The 20,725-nt window shown below is 32.3% G+C and overlaps 4 protein-coding genes and 1 pseudogene across 5 annotated transcripts in view; 4 read left to right on the top strand and 1 right to left on the bottom strand.

The window, feature by feature from the left end:
- Nucleotides 1-290, top strand: part of LOC111457792 (palmitoyl-monogalactosyldiacylglycerol delta-7 desaturase, chloroplastic-like) — a 1,810-nt gene extending 1,520 nt beyond the window's left edge. The window contains exon 4 of the mRNA XM_023100192.1: nucleotides 30-290. Coding sequence (XP_022955960.1) covers nucleotides 30-225 — 196 coding nt within the window. The 3' untranslated portion in view covers nucleotides 226-290. The remainder of the gene's footprint in view (nucleotides 1-29) is intronic.
- Nucleotides 291-1,274: 984 nt separating this feature from the next.
- LOC111458009 lies at nucleotides 1,275-3,672 on the top strand (annotated as a pseudogene).
- A 3,459-nt stretch (nucleotides 3,673-7,131) lies between these two features.
- On the top strand, nucleotides 7,132-9,418 carry LOC111457790 (palmitoyl-monogalactosyldiacylglycerol delta-7 desaturase, chloroplastic-like). Of its 2 annotated transcripts, XM_023100190.1 has the most exons (5): nucleotides 7,132-7,439; nucleotides 7,536-7,832; nucleotides 8,102-8,208; nucleotides 9,073-9,332; nucleotides 9,369-9,397. In XM_023100190.1, the coding sequence occupies exons 1-4, from the start codon at nucleotides 7,143-7,145 to the stop codon at nucleotides 9,287-9,289; spliced, it is 918 nt and encodes a 305-aa protein (XP_022955958.1). In that variant the 5' UTR covers nucleotides 7,132-7,142; the 3' UTR covers nucleotides 9,290-9,332; nucleotides 9,369-9,397. The 2 variants fall into 2 exon arrangements, with proteins under 2 accessions (XP_022955958.1, XP_022955957.1); XM_023100189.1 differs by having other exon boundaries at nucleotides 9,073-9,418.
- Nucleotides 9,419-10,077: 659 nt separating this feature from the next.
- Nucleotides 10,078-14,140, top strand: LOC111458008 (palmitoyl-monogalactosyldiacylglycerol delta-7 desaturase, chloroplastic-like). Its single transcript, XM_023100489.1, has 5 exons — nucleotides 10,078-10,100; nucleotides 12,670-12,910; nucleotides 12,995-13,267; nucleotides 13,345-13,451; nucleotides 13,798-14,140. The coding sequence occupies exons 1-5, from the start codon at nucleotides 10,078-10,080 to the stop codon at nucleotides 13,991-13,993; spliced, it is 840 nt and encodes a 279-aa protein (XP_022956257.1). The 3' UTR covers nucleotides 13,994-14,140.
- A 3,333-nt stretch (nucleotides 14,141-17,473) lies between these two features.
- Nucleotides 17,474-19,555, bottom strand: LOC111457787 (palmitoyl-monogalactosyldiacylglycerol delta-7 desaturase, chloroplastic-like). Its single transcript, XM_023100185.1, has 4 exons — nucleotides 19,184-19,555; nucleotides 18,734-19,099; nucleotides 18,546-18,652; nucleotides 17,474-17,791 (listed from the first exon to the last, which is right to left on the bottom strand). Exons 1-4 carry the CDS (start codon nucleotides 19,508-19,510, stop codon nucleotides 17,578-17,580), a joined length of 1,014 nt encoding a protein of 337 aa, XP_022955953.1. The 5' UTR covers nucleotides 19,511-19,555; the 3' UTR covers nucleotides 17,474-17,577.
- Between the last annotated feature and the right edge of the window lie 1,170 nt (nucleotides 19,556-20,725).

The raw sequence follows: 20,725 nt of genomic DNA, 5'->3' as shown, positions 1-20,725 counted from the left end.
TTTTTTTTTTTTTTTTTTTTTTTAAATAGGTGGATAAGTTTTCTTGTATTTGGAGAAGGTTGGCACAATAACCACCATGCTTTCGAGTACTCAGCTAGGTTGGGCATTGAATGGTGGCAATATGACCCTGGTTGGTATGTCATTAGGTTTCTTGAAGCCATTGGAGTGGCCACTCATGTCAAATTGCCATCTCAAACCCATATGCAAAAATTAGCCAAAGATTAGCTAAAAGAACCCTCTCTTTGACTGATGCTTTGTATGGAAATAATTATGCTTCTAAAAATAATGTGGAATAAAATAAAATCCAAATATAAATTAGTTGCTATGGTTATAATAATTTTTTTATCGATCAATTTATACCATGCATTGAGTATTTCTTTATTTAATTTTGTGTTCATATTCTAATTCATTATTTAAAAGGTAGAAAAGAAGTTATTAATTTGTGTATAATTTAACCAATTAAAAAATATACTTCTAAGTTTGAATTGCCAATTCAATGAAATAAAGTAAATATAATTAAAAAAAAAAACAAAAAACAAAAAAACCTTGAAGAGAACTTTTAAACCAAAGAAATAATGATATTAATTAGGAGGTATACTTCTTGGGTTTGTATACAATATTCATACTCGGATGGTGCCTGCTTCTTTATCGTCAATCCTCTTATTATCGGTTTATTTTCCTTTGTTTCTAAATGTTAGGTTATAGATTCGACACATATTTATAGCTTACTCAGTGATTATACATAATAAAACTATATACGGTAAATAGTTATATATGATAAATGATAATATTGGATACTCTAACAAATTATACAAAACTGAATAAGAACTAGAATTACAAATCTAGCCATGATGAATATTCTAGAAATGTACCTAAAAACATTGGGAAACTCTAACCCTTAGCGTGGCAACCTGATTAAATTCTAGATTTTGTATTCAAGTGTATCCTTTTGTTTATCTCCAAATAAAGAATTGTTTCGAAATTTCAAATCTGAAAATTTTGAGAAGATGCATCTTGCCGGCAACAAAATCTTGGAGATTGAAAGAAAGGGGATGTTGGAATAAAAACTCCCACATAAAATCAATGAGCATGAAAAGATATTAGATATATTCATGATCTCAAGAATAACCTAATCTCTATTGGTCAGTTGGGTAGAACAGGATATACTATAGACTATAGAGTTTGGGAAGAGTTCGTGGAAGATTATGAAAGATGCTAGGGTGATCACATGTGGCACAAAATCTGAAACCTTATACAAGACTGCGTGTATAAACATGGTTGTTGGTGAGAGTACTTCCAATTCAAGTCTATGGCACAGTAGACTTGGACATATGGTCGTCAGTTCCCTTGGAGTTCAAGTTGCGTCAATAAGTATCGATACGAAAAGAACTCAAGTATTTGCTTGAATTTGTACTACTTTTGGACCTTAATTGAAAACCGATCTTTCAAGCAGTTTTCTCCCCGCTTCCTTCACAATATGTATTCAAAATAATTTCTCAAATCAAAATGAACAATATTCCGAAGCAAATAATCACCTAAACACTCGGATCTAAACAAAATCGATGTTTTTAAACCGACAAATAATATCTTCAGTTCTTCCTCGATTATTGACCGATTCTAATTATTCAAAGCCCAAAAAATGAGAAACTTTTGAGGAGGCTAGCCAAAAAATAACTCTAAGTTAACTCATATGGAGGTTGAAATTAGTTTTCTACACTTCATTTATCCAATAACTTGTACTTTCTTTTATTCCTTTCCCCTCAATATTCCAAAATTGTAACTCACAAGTTATCTATTCCGAGTTAAAGGTAGAAAATGACCAAAATGCTCCTCGACTTTTGATCATTGACTTTTGACTTTTCTTTTCTCTCTCATTTTATTTTATACTTTAAAATTTTTACTTATGATATTCAACTCCTAAAATCCTAAATAAAATTTGTTAATTTGAAATTCAAAAAGAAAAATGATGAAAGTTTATATCTTCCTAGCTCGAATGTTACAATAACATTCGTGTGGTAACATCCGTAACATCCAAATTATGTTCTAAAAGAAGGTTGTTACCATTTTAAACTTATAATGAATTAGGTTTATTATTACTTTTTACTTGTTTCAACTGTATAAAAAATTATGATTATTAGTGTTATTAATATTACTATAAAGTTATGTACGTATCTATCTTTTCAAGTAGGCAGTATGTGTGCCTTAACCTATATCTATTGCACTTAAATAAGCTAGACATTTAGTTGGAAGTGCCTTAAACTATTATATTGTGATTTAAAATTGCACTATAAATACGCATGCAAGAGGTGGTGAAGTTGCCTCAACTAGAGCAACGCCCACTCCAATGGATGCATCAAGAGAACCAAAGATAGACAAAAAGTTGGCTTTTGTTTTTTTCTTTTTGCTTTGTATTTTTGCACCCTTTCCAATCAACTTGCAATTTGTTTTACTTTATATATTATCACGGGTCTCTTCGGCATTACGATTTCGTATCATCGAAATCTTTCACATAAGAGTTTCAAACTTCCCAAATAGCTTGAATACTTGTTTGCTTACGGTAGACTTCATGCATTTCAGGTTTGGTGACTCATTTAAAAACAAATTGATCGAACCTAAAGTTTACCAAGATTTATGTTTTTTTTTTTCTTTAAATAGGGTGATCCAATCTATTGGGTGAGTAGGCATAGATGTCATCATCAATTTGTTGATACCGAAAAATACCTACATAGTCTAATTAATGGATTTTGGTTTAGTCATCTTACTTGGTTCCTTCATAACGAAAATTGGATAACGTTGGCGATTTGGAGAAGCAAACATTCTATAGGCAAAACATATATATTTCATCCAATTGCTCTAGCAGCCATACTTTATAGCATTGGAGGCACTCCTTTCTTCATTTGGGAACGGTAACAAATAACTTTACTTTTTTAGCTTTATATTTATGAAAATTAATTATTCAATTAAAGGCATATATCGCTCTAGTGACACATTATTCTTTTGTTGAACAGTGTGTGAGAACGGTAATGATTTTACATGCCATATTTTTGGTGAATTCAATATGTTACATGTGGGAAAAACAACCATAGAAAACAAACGACTTATCTAGAAACAATTGGTATGTATCTTGGATGAATATCAATTTTGAGTAAAATATGATCAAACTTATTTATTGCATAAACTTTTATTTCATCTTAATAATATTTTCCTTTTGTGCTTTGAATTCAATAGAACATTGAACCATCGACTTTTAAGAATGTGATTAGTGTCTTATCCACTAAGTTATGCATGTATCGACGTACGTATCAAAATTACAAATATAATTAGTTGTTCCATAAATGGATTATTGCAATTTATAGTCTCGTTATTATTAAATGATTATGGAATAATAATGTTTATATAACCGATAGAACTATATTTTGCTATTTATTGTCATATTTTTGTGTTTTCCTCCACAGGGTGGTGAATTTGCTTCTATTTGGAGAAGGTTGGCACAGTAATCACCATGCTTTTGAGTATTCAGCTAGGATTGGCATTGAATGGCGGCAATTTGACCCTGGTTGGTATGTTATTGTGTTTCTTGAAGCCATTGGAGTGGCTACTGATGTCAAATTGCCATCCCAAACCCATATGCAAAAGTTGGCTAAAGATCCAGTAAAAGGATCCTCTCTTTGAGTGATGTTTTACGTGGAAATAATATTACTTCCAAAAATAACTTGGTTCTTTACCGAAATTGCAGAGCTTCATTCCTATTTTTCAGAAAAATTATTGTCGTATAAATAATTAACTGATAAAGAACTAATCACACTAAAAATAGGATGGCTCGGTCATGTTACTTCTCTCTTTAAATAGTAAAAACTATCCTCTTATGTAACCCTCTTTCATCTAAAGTCAAATAATAGATGTTACTATTAACACAGATAATTTATTTTTAAAATAAAACCATAAAACATAAACATTTTCTTTAAATGGAGTAAAACAAGTGCATTACATTCCATAAACATAAAACTATAGAATACTTTACCTACTCAAAGCACCCTTTATAAGTTCACAAACAACAAAAGTAAATGTATTAAAAAATAGACTCCGATCTAAATAGTATTCCCTGTCGTCTCTAACTCAACTACTTCATTGCCTCGATCACTCAACATTACGCCTATTTGAAAAGAAAAAATAAAATAATTTCGATGAATAATTAAGTTATTCAATAAATAGCTAATTTGTACTTTACAATTTTAATTAATCATCTTCCCCGTCATTCTTAAGTTTTATTCACCAATGTCTTCTAGTTTTTTTTACTAGGATCTTTTGTTCATTAAAAGGTATTACAACTGCTTCAACATTAGACTATTGACTCATTATATGCTTATTTCAATTTTTGGACACGTATGTAAGGCTCGCTCTCGATCAACTAAGACCCGTCTACTAAAGTCTCTGGTGGCCTGTAACATCATTAAAAGGTATTCCTACGAATGATCTAATAGGAAACGACGACCGGTGATAGTTTGGAACGCTTTTGAAGAGCAGGAGCTTACATAAATTAATTAGGAAGAACGCCGGCTAAGGCCAACCATGTAAATGGACCTACCTTCGTTAGGTTATGAATTCAATGTTGTATGATGACATGTGCTCATTGTTTCGCACGTGTCACAGACCGTATAGGTAGACTGGTACGAACTAATACGTAAATGCTACGGGATGTGATTGCTATGCATTGTTTCATCTTTTTTTTTTTTTTTTTTTTTTTTTTTTTTTTTTGTTTGTTTTTGTTTTTTCAACACGTCTCTCTTCTCTATATTCCTTGTGGCAAGAGCCACCTCGGCTCCTATCATTCTTTGTGGACTAATATGAGTCATTCCAACATTTTTTGTTCTCACTCACATGTATCCTAGAAAAATTTCAAGATGCCACCCAAATCCAAATTCAGCACTTGATAGCCTCGACATTCCCCTACATCTCGTGCGACATGGTCATGTTACTTACTCCTCGATTCTAAGAGTGAAGACTATCCCCACATACCAACACTACTCTTTCCATGATGGTTTGTCCTCACTCGCATGCATCTTGGGAAAATTCCTAAGGAATTACCCAACATGGCATGCTTAACCTTGGAGTTACTCTGATTGACCCACTGAAAAAAGAATGTACATCGTTTTAGTATATATAATAACTTTTAATTCTTTTCAGTATTTTTTAACTATCATATCTTCATGATTGCTCTTATAGTATTACTATGAGGCAACAAGAGGACCATATGGACATGCGAATTATAAGTTCTAATGAAACAAAATTAATTAATTAAATTCTGCATGGTAGGACAAGTTTTTTTCATTAATATAATCACTACAGAAAAGTTAATCTTTACGAGTTGATCCTAATCACAACTAGATCAAAAGTCTGTTTTACTATTGCATCTTTCACCTTAAATATCATTGATCTTTTAATGAACAAACTAAATCCTTTTCGGTCCAATGAGAGGGAATGTTCCCCATTCTTCAATTCCTTAAATCAACACTTGGAACTATTCATATACTTTTTCTATATGAGAATAGCTTAATTTTATCTAGTAAAATTATGTTTTCAACTCTCTATTTAGCCATATCTCTAAAATTGGTAGACATATTGAATTATTACAAAAGTCATTCTCACACATGCAAATCAAAAGATAAGTTTTCATAGTAAAAAATTCATAGTTCAAATCTGACTAAGATCGAATATCTAGTGAAATATTGATCTATCTTAATTAACAGATTCATAAAAAAGAGATTAAGTATTTCCTATCAAAGTCAGATTGTTACAGTTAATAAGATTGATTATTCTTAATGGACGCCATGAATATAGCTATTTTATAAGGCATAAATGGTATCACAAATTCATTGTTTGGTCCTACAAAAATTAATCCGTCTTTCTGGTCCATCAGTAAGTTAGGTTAGGTTGGGTGGAGTTGGGTAACATATTCGAACCCAAATCCTTTTGGTCCACCAACATGGTAGCTTCCCCATTTAATAACTAATTCCATCAATTTCCACTTTCCAACTTACTCGTTTTCTCTATCGTCCATGGCATCTATTACTCTAAAACTCACATCGATTATTTTGGTGGACCCTGGAATCCACAACATAGAAACTAGCTTCGAAGTATGTGGATTGGAGGGTCCCACATCGATTGGATAAGGAAACGAGTATTAGCGAGAATGTTGGCCCCGAACGAGGTGGATTGTGAGATCTCACATCGGTTGGAGAGGAGAACGAAGCATCCTTTATAAATTTGTGGAAACGTTCCTAGCAGACGCGTTTTAAAAACTTTAAGGGAAAATGCGAAAGGAAAAACCTAACAATATCAGCTAGTAATGGACTTAGACCACTACATCAGTGATTTTGATTCATTCTCGGAAGAGCAGTTCCTTCTTTGTTTGTTGTTTCCTTCTGTCCCTCCAGAATTTCAAGCGGGTTTCTTTTTAAATTTCGATTTCGACATGGGTATGATTTTAATCCAGTGATCGGGTAGGATTGTAAGGGTGATATTGAGCTTGAAGAGTAAAAGCTTGTTCATACAAGAACAATGAAGATTTTGATTCAAATATCAGTTTGATTGTAATTGTAAATTTGCAAACCAAAAATGGAACCAAACACTTTTGGTGTATAGTTATTAGTTCAAATGTTTCTCTAATTTTGACTTTTGAAACTCAAATTTCAAAATTCAATCCAATTAAGCACTCCTATTACAGAACTCCACCAACTTAGCTCCCCCAAACAAAACTTCCTTGCGACTTTAGAACTCAACGCCCTACACACCACGGGATTAACCTCCCGTTTATAATCCAACTCAACGATCCAAACGCCATTTGAAGATATGCTAAAGTTAATAGTTCAATATGATATATTTGTTTTTTTTTTTTAAAAAAGTGACAATAATTAGTTTAAATGTATAATAAATTATTATTATATACACAGCTACTTATTTATCTATCTTTTCATAATCAAGATCATATTTGATGATTTTGAAGTAGGTATATTGCTCTTAAATAAGCTATACATTTAGTTGGAAGAGTCTTAAATTTTTACATTGAGACTTAAAAGTTGCACTATAAATACATATGCAAGAGGTGGTGGTGAAGCCTCCTCAACTAGAGCAACCCCACTCTAATGGATGCATCAAGAGACCCAAAGCGAATTGTGAAGCCTCCAATGTCATTTGGGAAGAAAAGATGGACCGAAATAGACAAAAGAGTGGCAGTTGCCTTTTTCGTTTTGCATTTTCTTTGCATTTTTGCACCATTTCAAATGAACCGAGGTGCACTCTCGATCTGTTTTGCCTTATTTGTTATCACAGGTCTCTTTGGTATTACTATTTCGTATCATCGAAATCTTTCACACAAAAGTTTCAAAATTCCTAAATGGCTTGAATACTCGTTTGCTTATTGTGGAGTTCATGCGTTTCAGGTTTGACATTTAACACACTTTATTCTTTTGCTATTACAAGTTAATTTTAAAGCATATAAATATATGTGTTTCTTTTAATGTTTCATAAAATTTTAGGGTGATCCAATCAATTGGGTGAGCACGCATAGATATCATCATCAATTTGTTGATACCGAACAAGACCCACATAGTCCAATCCATGGGTTTTGGTTTAGTTACATTACTTGGTTTCTTTACGAGAGCAATGGAAGCATAAGTGAAATGATTGGAAGGCATCGAAAATTGGATAATGCTTGTGATTTGGAGAAGCAAACTTTCTATAGGTTTATTCGCGAAACATATGTTCTTCATCCAATTGCTCTTGCACTCATACTCTATGGCATTGGAGGCTTTCCTTACTTCATTTGGGGAACGGTAAAAAAAATCACCTCTGTCATCGTTTATCTAATTTCTTTTACTTACATATCTATATGGTATGTTAATTTAATTGATTACTTTCAAGTTTTTACTTCAATTTTTAAAAAATAAGACTCCTAAGGACTTTAGCATTCTATTTTTGGAAAATTGGTTTGAGTTATAAGCAAATGAAACCATAAGATATGATTTTAAAGTTCTTAGATATAGTTTTTATTAGACCTAAGAGAAAAAAAAAGTGACCATTTTTTTTTTTTTTTTCCAAGCAGTGTGTGAGAACTATAATGCTTCTACACACCACATACTTGGTGAATTCATTATGTCATATGTGGGGAAAACAACCCTGGAAAACAAATGATTTATCTACAAACAATTGGTATGTATCTTCCATTATCAACGTTGAGTAAAAGATGATGAAATTCATATATTGCAGAAGTATTTGTTTCATCATAATACTATCTGCTATAGTGATTAATGTCTTATTCACAAAATTATATTTATATCGACCCACGTATCAAAATTAATAACATTTATCAACTTTTGACTACACTTCCAAAACTCACAACTTCTTTTTTTGACAATTAAAGATTCTATTGACATGACTAAGTAAAAGACGTGACTCTAATACCATGTTATGAATCACGAATCTCCACAATGATATGACACTGTCCATTTTGGGCATAAGCACACATGATTTTGCTTTAGATTTCTCCCAAAACTCTCATTCTATTGGAATTGTATTTCCAACCATTTCTACCTTGTATACATGGATCAATAAACCGTAGTCTTCTTCTGAGTCAATAATCATGAGATGATAATATTTATATCCAATATGAATATTGATATGTTTTGTTAAAATATTATTTTGTTAGGTGTATTTTGACCCTTCTTATACTTTTAAATATATAAATTTAGTCAGGGTACTCTCAATAAATCTTAAAATAGTCAATTTATTTTACCTATTAGCTCTATAAATCTTCAAAAACATATTTACCTGGCTAAATTTAAAATTGGTTTAAAAGTAAAGGGAAAAAAATTATACATTTCAGGATACATAAACGAAATTAGAATTAAACAAAATGATATTTGAACATAATTATTTTTAAAGATATATAACAATACTAGTAAATAATAATTGAAGTATATATTTATTAAGTAATCAATGTTTATATACTAATAATAGACCTATATCTTTGCTGTTTATTAAAACTTTTGTGGGTTTTTTTTTTTTTTTCCATAGGTGTATGAGTTTTCTTGCATTTGGAGAAGGTTGGCATAATAATCACCATGCCTTTGAGTATTCAGCTAGGATGGGGATTGAATGGTGGCAATATGACCCTGGTTGGTATGTTATTGTGTTTCTTCAAGCGATTGGAGTGGCTACTCATGTCAAATTGCCATCTGAAACCCATAAGAAAAAGTTGGCCAAAGAGTACCTAAAAGAAGCCTTTCTTTAAGTGATGTTTTAAATAGAAATAATTATGCTTCTAGAAAAAATGTTTGAGAATGTGGAATTAAAAAAAATGCCAATATAAATTGGTGCTACTATTATAATCAATCTTTATGGAACAATTTACATTATGACCTTGGATGTTTTTGTGTTTAATTTTGTGTTCATTTTATGATTATTATCCCAAAATGTTATAAGATTCAAAAGGTGAAAAAAAAAAACTTCCTAATCCGAATATAGCACAATTCACAAATTGTAACAACGTCCCACCCGCTCCCCCGAATTTATCTCTAACCCACCTTATAACGACCTTAATTTTCTACTGACTTAAAGTCGCTACTCCATGCATGACATAATTTTTTTATGCTGAAACATTCATTTAAAACGACTTCATAAACGATGTCATTGACTTGTACGTTTATAAAAGGGTCTCAAAACAACACAAAGTAAATATTCAAAGTAAATTAAAAATAAAACCAAGAAAAATGTTAAAAGAGCAATGTCCTATACTAACCTAAGATCTATAAAAATAAATGCAACTACCCTATGCAGGTTCATGGTCTTTGATGTGATGCCACCGTTAGCCATATAGGAGTGCCTTGCGTTTACCTTAAATATAAGAATAGTACATGCTTGAGTATTTTAAGAAATACTCTGTGAGTGACCCAATCACTGGGGTCAATGAATTCAAATACATGCAATCATGAATAGGGACCTATAATTAAAATCATAGTCTTTTAGGTGGTCTCCAATCCGAATAATTGGACGTGTAGTACTTCTCTACACACGGCTCACATGTGTGAGCGTGGGCCCACCAGGTGAGCTGCACACCCCCTAGGTCTACTCGTTGGACTAGCTCCTCTTGTTCTCATGATTTTTTTTTTTTCTATAAATTAGACTTGATTTGAGACCTCTCCAAGGAATTTCAAGGAAATATGAGCTAAGTAAGTTCGGGAACTAAGCACCCCAATGTAATCGAATATGTAAGTAATTGTTTGAACTTTTCTATAAGAAATACTTGTATGAATCAACTGGAATTAGGTACGATAATTGTTAGCATGTATTAGTATAGGATGTTTTTAATTTTAATTTCTAGTTGATTCATACAAGTATTTCTTATAGAAACATCCAAACAATTACTTACATGTTCGTGCACGTTCAGATTCTTAGTTCTAGTAAAAATTCATGCTTATGAGTTAAACCAGTAAAAATTTCATATCATAGTAGCAGAAGCCCTAATTCATGCTTACAAGTTAAATCGGTAAAATTTTCATTTCCTAGGCTTAGATCTCAAATTTCATTTAGTATTGGCTTAGACTTAGGTTAGGATATGATATTTTTAATTTTAATGATTATTTATTTCATTTAGTATTTCGTTGTGTTGTTTTAAATATGTTTTCAAACACTTTAGTCCATGAGAGTGTTTTTAGATGAAGTTTATGTTTTATGTTGAAGTTGTAAACGCTTATTTTCGTACGAAAATGATTACGCTATGATGACAGTAGCGACTCTAAGTAGGTAGAAATCTTGGGTCGTTACACACTTATAATGCAAGTTATACATCCAATTTTTTCTGACATAGCGTTACTCTAAGATATACATACGTAATACTTGTCATATATTTCATGATTAACATATATGACTTTCTAATATCTCATAGGCATAGCGAACATATTAACATAGTTTACATGGTGTGGCATATGGTTGTTTATGTATCATACAACATCAATAACATAACATAGTTACATGACGTAGCATAATCATATCATAGGGTAATTGATAATATTGCATAAGTTGCAACATGACATAACATATATCATAATATAAACATAATATAACACACGTCAAACAATCATAAACCAAGATACATGCACGAGCCATAGGGCATGTGTCACTCATACAACAAACAAATCATCCAACCAACTAAGCCAACAGTAAAACTACTTACTTGGTTGGCCTAAACCGAAATCACTAAGCTCCTTTAATGCTAACTTAAAGCTACTTCGTGAAATCTAATTTCACCTCATGAGTCCCACAATCATAATTTAGAACTGATGACCAACATATCGTTTAGTGGTCTTTGTCTTTATGCACCGATTAGGGTTGAGCTAATCCTCGAGAGATAGGTGAGGAGTGATTAATCCCATTTTTTAAAAAACAAAATTGATCCTTCATTTTGTTTGTTGTTACTATACATATATATTGAACTTGGATGAAGTGCTTTATTCAATATTTTTAATACTTATCATTTTTTAAAATGGTTTTTTTTTAGGTAAAAGCAAAAGAGTGGTTGGTGGAGTTGAGAGAACTAACCATGGATAGCTATGGATGGAATTAATTGTATTTTTCAAATAAAGCTAGTAGTGTTTGGTTTGTTTGGTTAAAACACATGTCTACCAAATGCTTTTTAAAGAGGTACATGTCTTCCAAATGGTCCAAGTCGTTACTATGCATCAAATATAAATTTTTAATTTTATAATTTAATTCTAATAGCAAATTTAATTAATTACAATTAATGATGTAAATATCTTTTTTTTATTTTTCTAAAACAAAATATATTGCTTATATAATACCCTTCCAATTAGTCTTAAAATATTACATCCCATTAGGAGCAATACTATTCACTCCAATTGGAAAGGCTCAAGTTCATCACTAGTAGATGACTTTCCCTTTCAGACTTCCCCTCAATGTTTTTAAACAGTCTGCTAGGGAGAGGTTTTCACACCCTTAATTATATGAATCTCACATCATTCCTTACTCAATAGTGCGTTGTTCTATAACGGTTTTAAAAATAAGTGAAAATAACGTAATAAATTATCATTATTGGTGTTATTATAAGTATTATTATAACTACTACTGTATCTATCTATCCATCTCCTCCTAATCAAGATTATATTGCACTTAAATAATCTATACATTTAATTGGAAGAGCCTTAAATTTCTACTTTGAGACTTAAAAATTGAACTATAAATACATATGCAAGAGGTGGTAGTGAAGCCTCCAATGTCATTTGGGAAGAAAAAATGGACCAAGATTCACGTTTAAAAAACTGAAAATAATAATTCAGTTTAGTTATTCCAAATGTTTAATAAATTAGGATTATTTTGTCATTATTATTGTTGTTATTAATATTATTATTGCTGTGAATTATCTATCTTTTCATAATCATCATCATAATGGACCATGTTGAATTAGGCATATTTTCCTCATCTAACCTATATCTATTGCACTTGAATAAGCTAGGAAGAGCCTTAAATTATTTAGAATTGCACTATAAATATGTATGCAAGAGGTGGCGAGGCTTCCTCAACTAGAGCAACCCCACTCGAATGGATGCACCAACACAACCAAAGAGAATGGTAGAACCTCCATTGTCATTGGGGAAGAGAAAAGGAACAAGATAGACAAAAAAAATTGGCTCTTCTTATATTCATTTTGCATTTACTCTGTGTTTTCGCACCCTTTCAAATTAATAAGGCTGCCGTTTCGATTTGTATTATCCTATATATTATTACAGGTCTCTTCGGTGTCACTATTTCGTATCATCGAAATCTTTCACATAAGAGTTTCAAACTTCCTAAATGGCTTGAATATTTGTTTGCTTATTGTGGAGTTCATGCCTTTCAGGTTTGACAGTTAACTCATTTTTTTCTTTTACTTTTAATTGATTAATATGTTATGTTTTAAATATTTTATATATTTTATAAATAGGGTAATCCAATCGCTTGGGTGAATACGCATAGATATCATCATCAATTCGTTGATACTGAAAAAGACCCACATAGTTCAATTAATGGGTTTTGGTTCAGCCATCTTATTTGGTACCTCCAAGAGATTGATGAAAGCGCAAGTAAAATGATTGAAAGGGATCTGGAGAAGCAAACATTCTATAGGTTTCTTCGCAAAACATACATATATCATCTGATTGCTCTTGCGGTCATACTTTATAGCATGGGAGGCGCTCCTTTCTTCATTTGGGGAACGGTAACAAAAAAATACGTCTATCTTCATTTGTTTATGATAATTTGTCAAATGTGACACATTATTCTTTTGTAAGACAGTGTGTGAGAACGGTAATATATTTACATGCAATTTCTTCAGCAAATTCTATATGTCACATATGGGGAAAACGACCGTGGAAAACAAATAATTTATCCACAAACAATTGGTATGTATCTTGAGTCCATCTTTAAATCAATTTGGAGTAAAATATAATCACTTATTTATTGCATGAGCTTTTATTTCAGTCTTAATAATATATATATATATATATATTTTTTTTTTTTTTCTTTCTGTTTTGATTTCAATCATGACAAAAATAGAAGATTGAAGTGTCCAATTTTAAGACGGTAATTAGTGTTTTATCTACTAAGTTATGGTTGTATAGACACACCTATCAAAATTACAAATATATTTTATCAACTTACCTTTTTAGATAACTGTACAGTCGTTCCATAATGGATTGGAAAAATATTTTGCTATTTATTATCATTTTTTTGTGTTTTCCTCCACAGGGTGGTGAATTTGCTTCTATTTGGAGAAGGTTGGCACAGTAATCACCATGCTTTTGAGTATTCAGCTAGGATGGGCATTGAATGGCGGCAATTTGACCCTGGTTGGTATGTTATTGTGTTTCTTGAAGCCATTGGAGTGGCTACTGATGTCAAATTGCCATCCCAAACCCATATGCAAAAATTGGCCAAAGATTAACTAAAAGAACCCTCTCTTTTGACTGATGGTTTGTATGGAAATAATTATGCTTCTAAAAATAATGTGGAATAATGTGGATTATAAGAAAATGCCAATATAAATTAGTCTCCATTATTATAATATAATTGTATGCATAAATTTACATTATGATACATTATACTAAGCTGCTATACCTTGTTATGCTATGTTATGTGGAGTTATGTCATGTTTATAAGCTATGCTACAAAGTGACTATGTCATATCGTAGAATTATATTATCAGGTTCATAATCTATGATACACAAACTTCCATACACTACTCCATTTAAATTATATTACATAAGAAAGATTTGACGAAATTATATACGTATGATTCATACACTTCGATGGCCAAAGTTGAGAGGGTAATTTCACATCAGTTGCCAAACCAAGAGCTTGAAGTAATAATATGACCCACCACGTGAAGTCAAATTCCCACCATTGAATCCCATGTCAAGCTGAGTATTCAAAAGCACGGTGGTTATTATGCCAACCTTCCCCACACGACACCAACCCAATCACCCTGTGTCAACATATAAACACACAATGTTAATTAAACAAGGTATCAAATAAGAAATTAGATGAACCCTAAAGGGGTAGATTGTGAGATTCCACATCGACTGAAGAGGGGAAATCGGCGAAGACGCTAAGTCATTGAACAAACCATTGAGAAAAGTTTCGAAATTTTTGTAAAATTTAATGATAGTTTTTTTTTAAGATTTAAATTTATTATTAAAACTTCTAAAAGTTTTTTTAGAAAAATATATTCTTGACTAAAGGTTTGATATTGGAATTTGTAGCTTCACATATTAAGTCTCACACCATAAAAAGTTGATAAAGTAAAATATAAATATGAATTAAATGGTTGCATAAGAAAATGTACATTAATTGGAGAAGACGAGAGTATTTATTGTGTATGGTTGAGGATTTATGGATGGACAATAATTCTGAATTGCAAGCCGTACAGTCATAAATACAAAAATGTTGTCACATATGTTCAAGAATTTAATTAACATTTCAATTAACTTAGGGTTCGATTTAAGTTGATTGGACTAGTTGGACTCATTACTTTAAAAAAATGTCCTAAACAAACTGGATTTGGAAGTTGAGGACGGTTTTCCTATACTTTTTCTATCCTAAGGTTAATACGATTGGATGAAAGTCTCACATAGGCTAATTTAAGGAATGATTATGCGTTTATAATCAATCAAATAATATTATCTCCATTGGTATGAGGCCTTTTAGGGAAGCCGAAAGCAAAGTCATGAGAGCTGATGTTCAAAGTGGACAATATCATATCATTGTGGAGAGTCGTGTTCATCTAACATAGTATTTGAGTCATGCCCTAAACTTAGCCATGTTAATAGAATCTTCAAATGGCATACTTTGTTTGAGGGGGAGGTGTTGGATGAAAGTCCCACATCGGCTAATTTAGGAAATGATCATGGGTTTATAAGTGAGGAATACTAACTTCATTGGTATGAAGCCTTTTGGAGAATCCCAAAGCAAAGCCACGAGAGCTTATGCTTAAAGTAGAAAATATCGTACCACTGTGGAGAGTCGTGTTCGTTTAACAAAACTTATTAGACTTTATTGAAAATTTTAGACGTCGTAATTTGAAATAAGATGAACAAGAAAAATACTTATAAAAAATATAAAAAATCGAAATTTATAATGCTAGTCAGCTTTGTTGCATCTTTTTTGGGTACATTTGATTGATTTTGTAAGGGATAATTGAAATGTTAATTCATTTGTTATGCAGTGTTGAACATATGCGAAAATGTAGATGAAAATTTGAATGCGCAACATATTTTTATTTATGACTGTACGGCTTCGCATTGAGTATTGTTGTCTGTTCATCCATCCCCAACCACACACCATAAATACTCCCCTCTTCTCCAATTAATCTACATTTTCTTATGCAACCATTGAATTCATATCTATATTCTACTCTATCAACTTCTTAACTTAAAAACTATTTCTTTTCCTTTAATAATAAAATACTTTAACTTTACTTTCATCTAAAAAAAAAAAAACCCTTAACTATGAACGGAACAATTAGTACTATATTCCAAAAATACCCATAACCTTTAAAAGTAGCATTCGTACCATTAAATTATTAGAAGAAAAAAATTAAAAGTTTTGAGATGATCTATGTAATGGCACAAATTTACCGCTAGTAGATAATTGTTAGCATGCATTATGACTAATTTAATCATGAAATTTGAGATCTAAGCCTAGGAAATGGAATCTTTACCTTCTATTACTTTGATATTGAATCTAATTGATTTGATTGCTCTGTTGGGACTTTGCCATGATAGGTATGATTATACCATGTTAAATAGGCATGGTTTATAAAAAGTATTGTCGTTATTGTTCCTTGTTAGGAGGTTGGAAAACTTGTTATTGCTCCTTATTGATATTTGGACTTGATGCTATGTGACTTAATGTTATATATGATTATTTAGGAAGCCTTAGCCTACGTTCCACTTTTCCTTGGTTCTTGAGCCGCAATTAAGGTTGGTTAGGATTGTGTGGGTTGACTAATACTACCTAGGGCAACTCTAATTATTAAACTTATCAAAACTAGTGAGGGTCTACTAAGTATATAAAAATGCAATGTTGCCAACTTAGAGCTCGTAGCATACCAGAGGATGGTATTGAGGGAGCTCTAGTTATGCTTAGTGGAGAGCCCGTCTTGTCCTATTAAGAGCATGGAATGATGTAGAGTTAAGGATTTATTTAAGCACCATTAGGAGAGCTTTCAACGATCACTCAGTAGTAGGCAAGTGTGGAATTATAGAAAGAATGAGAGTTATGTATAGTGAGTGACAGCTCCTGTATACTTATTAGGCTCATTCTAGAGACCGAGATAAATGAGAGCACTCCAACTAGTGTGTAGGAAACGCAATGACTAGATGACTCATTCTTTTTATCTATGTTTTTCATATTGATCGTAGGATGCTAGTCGTGAGCGGAAGCATGGGGGAGTATTTGTGGATCTTGTAATATTTTGTAAACTATTTTGTATTTAACTCCTCCTAAATTGTTTTGTTTTGTTGTTTTTGTATATTCTAAATTTTATGGTTGAAATTATGTTCTTAATCTCGGAATGGTTACTTGTGTCACCTTCTTTTTAGCCTTGTATCTACGTGACGGTCCATGATTCAAAGCCTTGACAATTGGGTCTTTATAAAATTTCACACGTGCCAATGAGAAGGTGGGCTCCTATTGTTCAAATTTCGAAATAAGCATTTAAAAGAACTACTCATGTTTCCAACGTCTTATTCAAATTCTCAAAACGGTAGACATATCTAATCAACTCTAGTGGAAAGGAGTTAGCACCCATTTAGTGAAACAAAGTAACTCCAAACAAATATTTAATTTGGAAATTTTATTAAACTTCAGACATGTATATGTTTCCTTAAAAAAAAAAAAAAAAAAAAAAAAAAAAAACAAAAAACACAACCGACAGACAAACACTGGTCTCAAAGGGACAAATGGATTTATTTTTAGGTAAACAGCTGAATACTAATTAGTGCATAAGTCAATAATACTCGAAAGAAATCAGGGTGAAGTGATTTTGTCTTGGATGGCCAACTTTTGCATATGACGTTGAGAGGGTAATTTTACATCAGTTGCCAAACCAAGAGCTTGAAGTAATAATATGACCCACCACGTGAAGTCAAATTCCCACCATTGAAGTCCATGTCGAGCTGAGTATTCAAAAGCATGGTGGTTATTATGCCAACCTTCCCCACACGACACCAACCCAATCACCCTGTGTCAACGTATAAACACACAATGTTAATTAAACAAGATATAAAATAAGAAATTAGTTTAGAAATGTTTAATACATAACCCATTTAATTTTGGAGTTTCTATGATTGAGCTACTGATAATAAATGTACACCATGTTACCATGTTAGTATAAGAAGTAACTCTCATTCTTTTAAATTTTTTTATATTATTCTCAAGATTTCTCTCATTTGGATGTGATCTTGGTTCATTCATATACTGTGAGATCTCACATTTGTTGGAGAAGAGAACGAAACATTCTTTATAAGGGTGTGGAAACCTCTATTTAGTATAAGCGTTTTAAAATTTTTGAGAGGAAGTCCAAAGAGGACAAATCTGCTAGGGGAGGACTTGCTGTTACAAATGGTATCATAGCCAACTTCTGGACAGTGTGCGAGCGAAGACGCTGGTACCCAAAAGATGGTGTATTGTGAGATTCCACATCAATTGAATTTGGCTAAAGAGTGTTAGAGAGGACGCTAGGCTCTGAAAGGGAAAGGGGGGTGAATTGTGAGATCCCACCTCGATTGGAGAAGGGAAGCAAACACGTTTTAAAACCTTGAGCTGAAGCCCGAAAGGAAAATCCAGCTTGTATGGTTGCATATACCCTCTCTTTTATTAGATTAGAGTATCACATAATAAATTAGAGATGAATTAGACACTATAATTCAAAACAAATTTACACATTTAAAACCCACATGAAAAAAAAAAAAATTAAGAAGAAGGATTGACAATACCAATTGTTCTTTGACAAATCATTGGTGTTCCATTTCCGATAGCCCCAGATGTGGCATGCTGAGTTTACGAAGAAAGCAGCGTGCAGCACACAAATAAGCCTCACTCCCTGCCATCGCCAAAGCATATCCATTTTGAATGTCTAATTGTAATAACCAACAATTGAAAGCAATGGTTTATTAATACTTACCATTCCCCAAACAACAAATGGAAGTCCTCCAAATCCATACAGGACCATTGCAAGAGCTATAGGATGAAGAAGGTATGTTTTTCGTAGGAACCTATAAAAACCTTCTTTCTGCAAATCCTCTACATTCTTTGGTCTTCCATACTTTAGAAACCCCACGAACCAATTGCGAGAAAGTGTTCTCTTAGCATCTCGTTCCTCAAAATCTTCGAGGTATTTTGGGTAAATCTTATTAGTCAAACCATACGAGTCAAACATCCAAGTTACGTGACTAAACCAAAACCCTTCTAAAGGACTATGTGGATCTCGTTCTGTATCAACAAACTGATGGTGATATCTATGCGTACTAACCCAATCAATTGGATCCCCCTATAACAAAAACAAAAAAAAAATATTTATAGCTAAATCTAAATCGAGATACTTTGAACCTAAGATACTAAGACGATAAATTACCTGAAAGGCTTGCACTCCAAGATAAGCAAACGAGTACTCGAGCCATTTGGGAAGTTTAAAACTTCTATGAGCGAGATTTCTATGATATGAGAGCGTTATCCCCAGCACGCCTGTAGTAAAATATAGAGTAAAGGCAACCCAAAAGGCTGGCCAATTGTAGTGAAATGGGGCGAAGAGACCAAGAACATGCAAGAACAAAATTCCAGCAGCATTACGTCGGTCTAAAGTTGTCCATTTTCTGTTTAGAAATGGGCGTTTAGGGTTCACCACTGAAAATGGCTTCTTCTTATCATATTTATCTTCCACCTCTTTCCTTGTTGCTTCCATAATCAAATGGATAAGAAACAGTCAATATAAACAACGCAGCCACCTTTCTTCTTCACCCTTTTCTACTTGTTCGTGTATTTATAGTGAGGGTGTGGATCTCAAAAAAAAAATAAATAAATAAAAAAATAATAATAACATTAACACCCTCAACTTCAGTTACTAGCACACCGCCTCGTGTTTACACACATTGTCCAGTGTCTGGCTTTGATACCATTTGTAACGACTCAGATCTACCACTAGCAAATATTGTTCTCTATGGATTTGCCCTCAAGGCTTTAAAACGCGTCTTCCACACCCTTATAAATGGTGATTTGTTCTCCTCCCCAACCAATGTGAGTCTTCCCAGTGTTTCGTTCATATATTTTAATTTTTTTAAAAAAAAAATTCAAAAGTATTTTGAAATTTTTTAAAAAAATTAAATATATGAATTAAAATTTTAAAAGTAGTAACAATTTTTTATTAATTTAGGTGTTTAAAAATGTAGAAAATATGAATATGAATTAAATGGTTGCATAAGAAAATGTAGATTAATTGGAGAAGAGGGGAGTATTTATGGTGTGTGGTTGGGGATGGATGAACAGACAACAATACTCAATGCGAAGCCGTACAGTCATAAATAAAAATATGTTGCGCATTCAAATTTTCATCTACATTTTCGCATATGTTCAACACTGCATAACAAATGAATTAACATTTCAATTATCCCTTACAAAATCAATCAAATGTACCCAAAAAAGATGCAACAAAGCTGACTAGCATTATAAATTTCGATTTTTTATATTTTTTATAAGTATTTTTCTTCTTCATCTTATTTCAAATTACGACGTCTAAAATTTTCAATAAAGTCTAATAAGTTTTGTTAAACGAACACGACTCTCCACAGTGGTACGATATTTTCCACTTTAAGCATAAGCTCTCGTGGCTTTGCTTTGGGATTCTCCAACAGGCTTCATACCAATAAAGTTAGTATTCCTCACTTATAAACCCATAATCATTTCCTAAATTAGCCGATGTGGGACTTCCATCATCCAACACCTCCCCTCGAACAAAGTGCGCCTCCCCTTCATCGAGGCTCGACTCCTTTGGAGTCTTAGTCATTTTTTACTGCCTTTGAAAAGGCTTGGCTCCTTTTCTTTTGGAGTTCTTTGTTCGATATTTGAGGATTTACCAATCTATTGGCACGATTAAGTTTAGGGCATGGCTCTGATACCATGT

This window comes from Cucurbita moschata, unplaced genomic scaffold (assembly GCF_002738365.1).
Source record: "Cucurbita moschata cultivar Rifu unplaced genomic scaffold, Cmos_1.0 Cmo_Scf00020, whole genome shotgun sequence".
In the NCBI taxonomy this organism is placed as follows: domain Eukaryota; kingdom Viridiplantae; phylum Streptophyta; class Magnoliopsida; order Cucurbitales; family Cucurbitaceae; genus Cucurbita; species Cucurbita moschata.
Note: the sequence above shows the minus strand (reverse complement) of the source record. Positions and strands in the feature narration are given on the sequence as shown.

Bases quoted from the DNA above. Each gene is read 5' to 3' on its own strand.
- LOC111457790 (XM_023100189.1), top strand. From the start codon at position 7,143: ATGGATGCATCAAGAGACCCAAAGCGAATTGTGAAGCCTCCAATGTCA. The intron at 7,440-7,535 runs GTTTGACATTTA...ATAAAATTTTAG, and splicing joins GTGGAGTTCATGCGTTTCAG to GGTGATCCAATCAATTGGGT. The intron at 8,209-9,072 runs GTATGTATCTTC...TTTTTTCCATAG, and splicing joins GATTTATCTACAAACAATTG to GTGTATGAGTTTTCTTGCAT.
- LOC111458008 (XM_023100489.1), top strand. From the start codon at position 10,078: ATGTGTGAGCGTGGGCCCACCAG. The intron at 10,101-12,669 runs GTGAGCTGCACA...TCATTGGGGAAG, and splicing joins TGTGAGCGTGGGCCCACCAG to AGAAAAGGAACAAGATAGAC. The intron at 13,268-13,344 runs GTAACAAAAAAA...TTTGTAAGACAG, and splicing joins CTTTCTTCATTTGGGGAACG to TGTGTGAGAACGGTAATATA.
- LOC111457787 (XM_023100185.1), bottom strand. From the start codon at position 19,510: ATGGAAGCAACAAGGAAAGAGGTGGAAGATAAATATGATAAGAAGAAG. The intron at 18,653-18,733 runs GTAAGTATTAAT...TGGCGATGGCAG, and splicing joins CATTTGTTGTTTGGGGAATG to GGAGTGAGGCTTATTTGTGT. The intron at 17,792-18,545 runs GTATTGTCAATC...ACGTTGACACAG, and splicing joins GATTTGTCAAAGAACAATTG to GGTGATTGGGTTGGTGTCGT.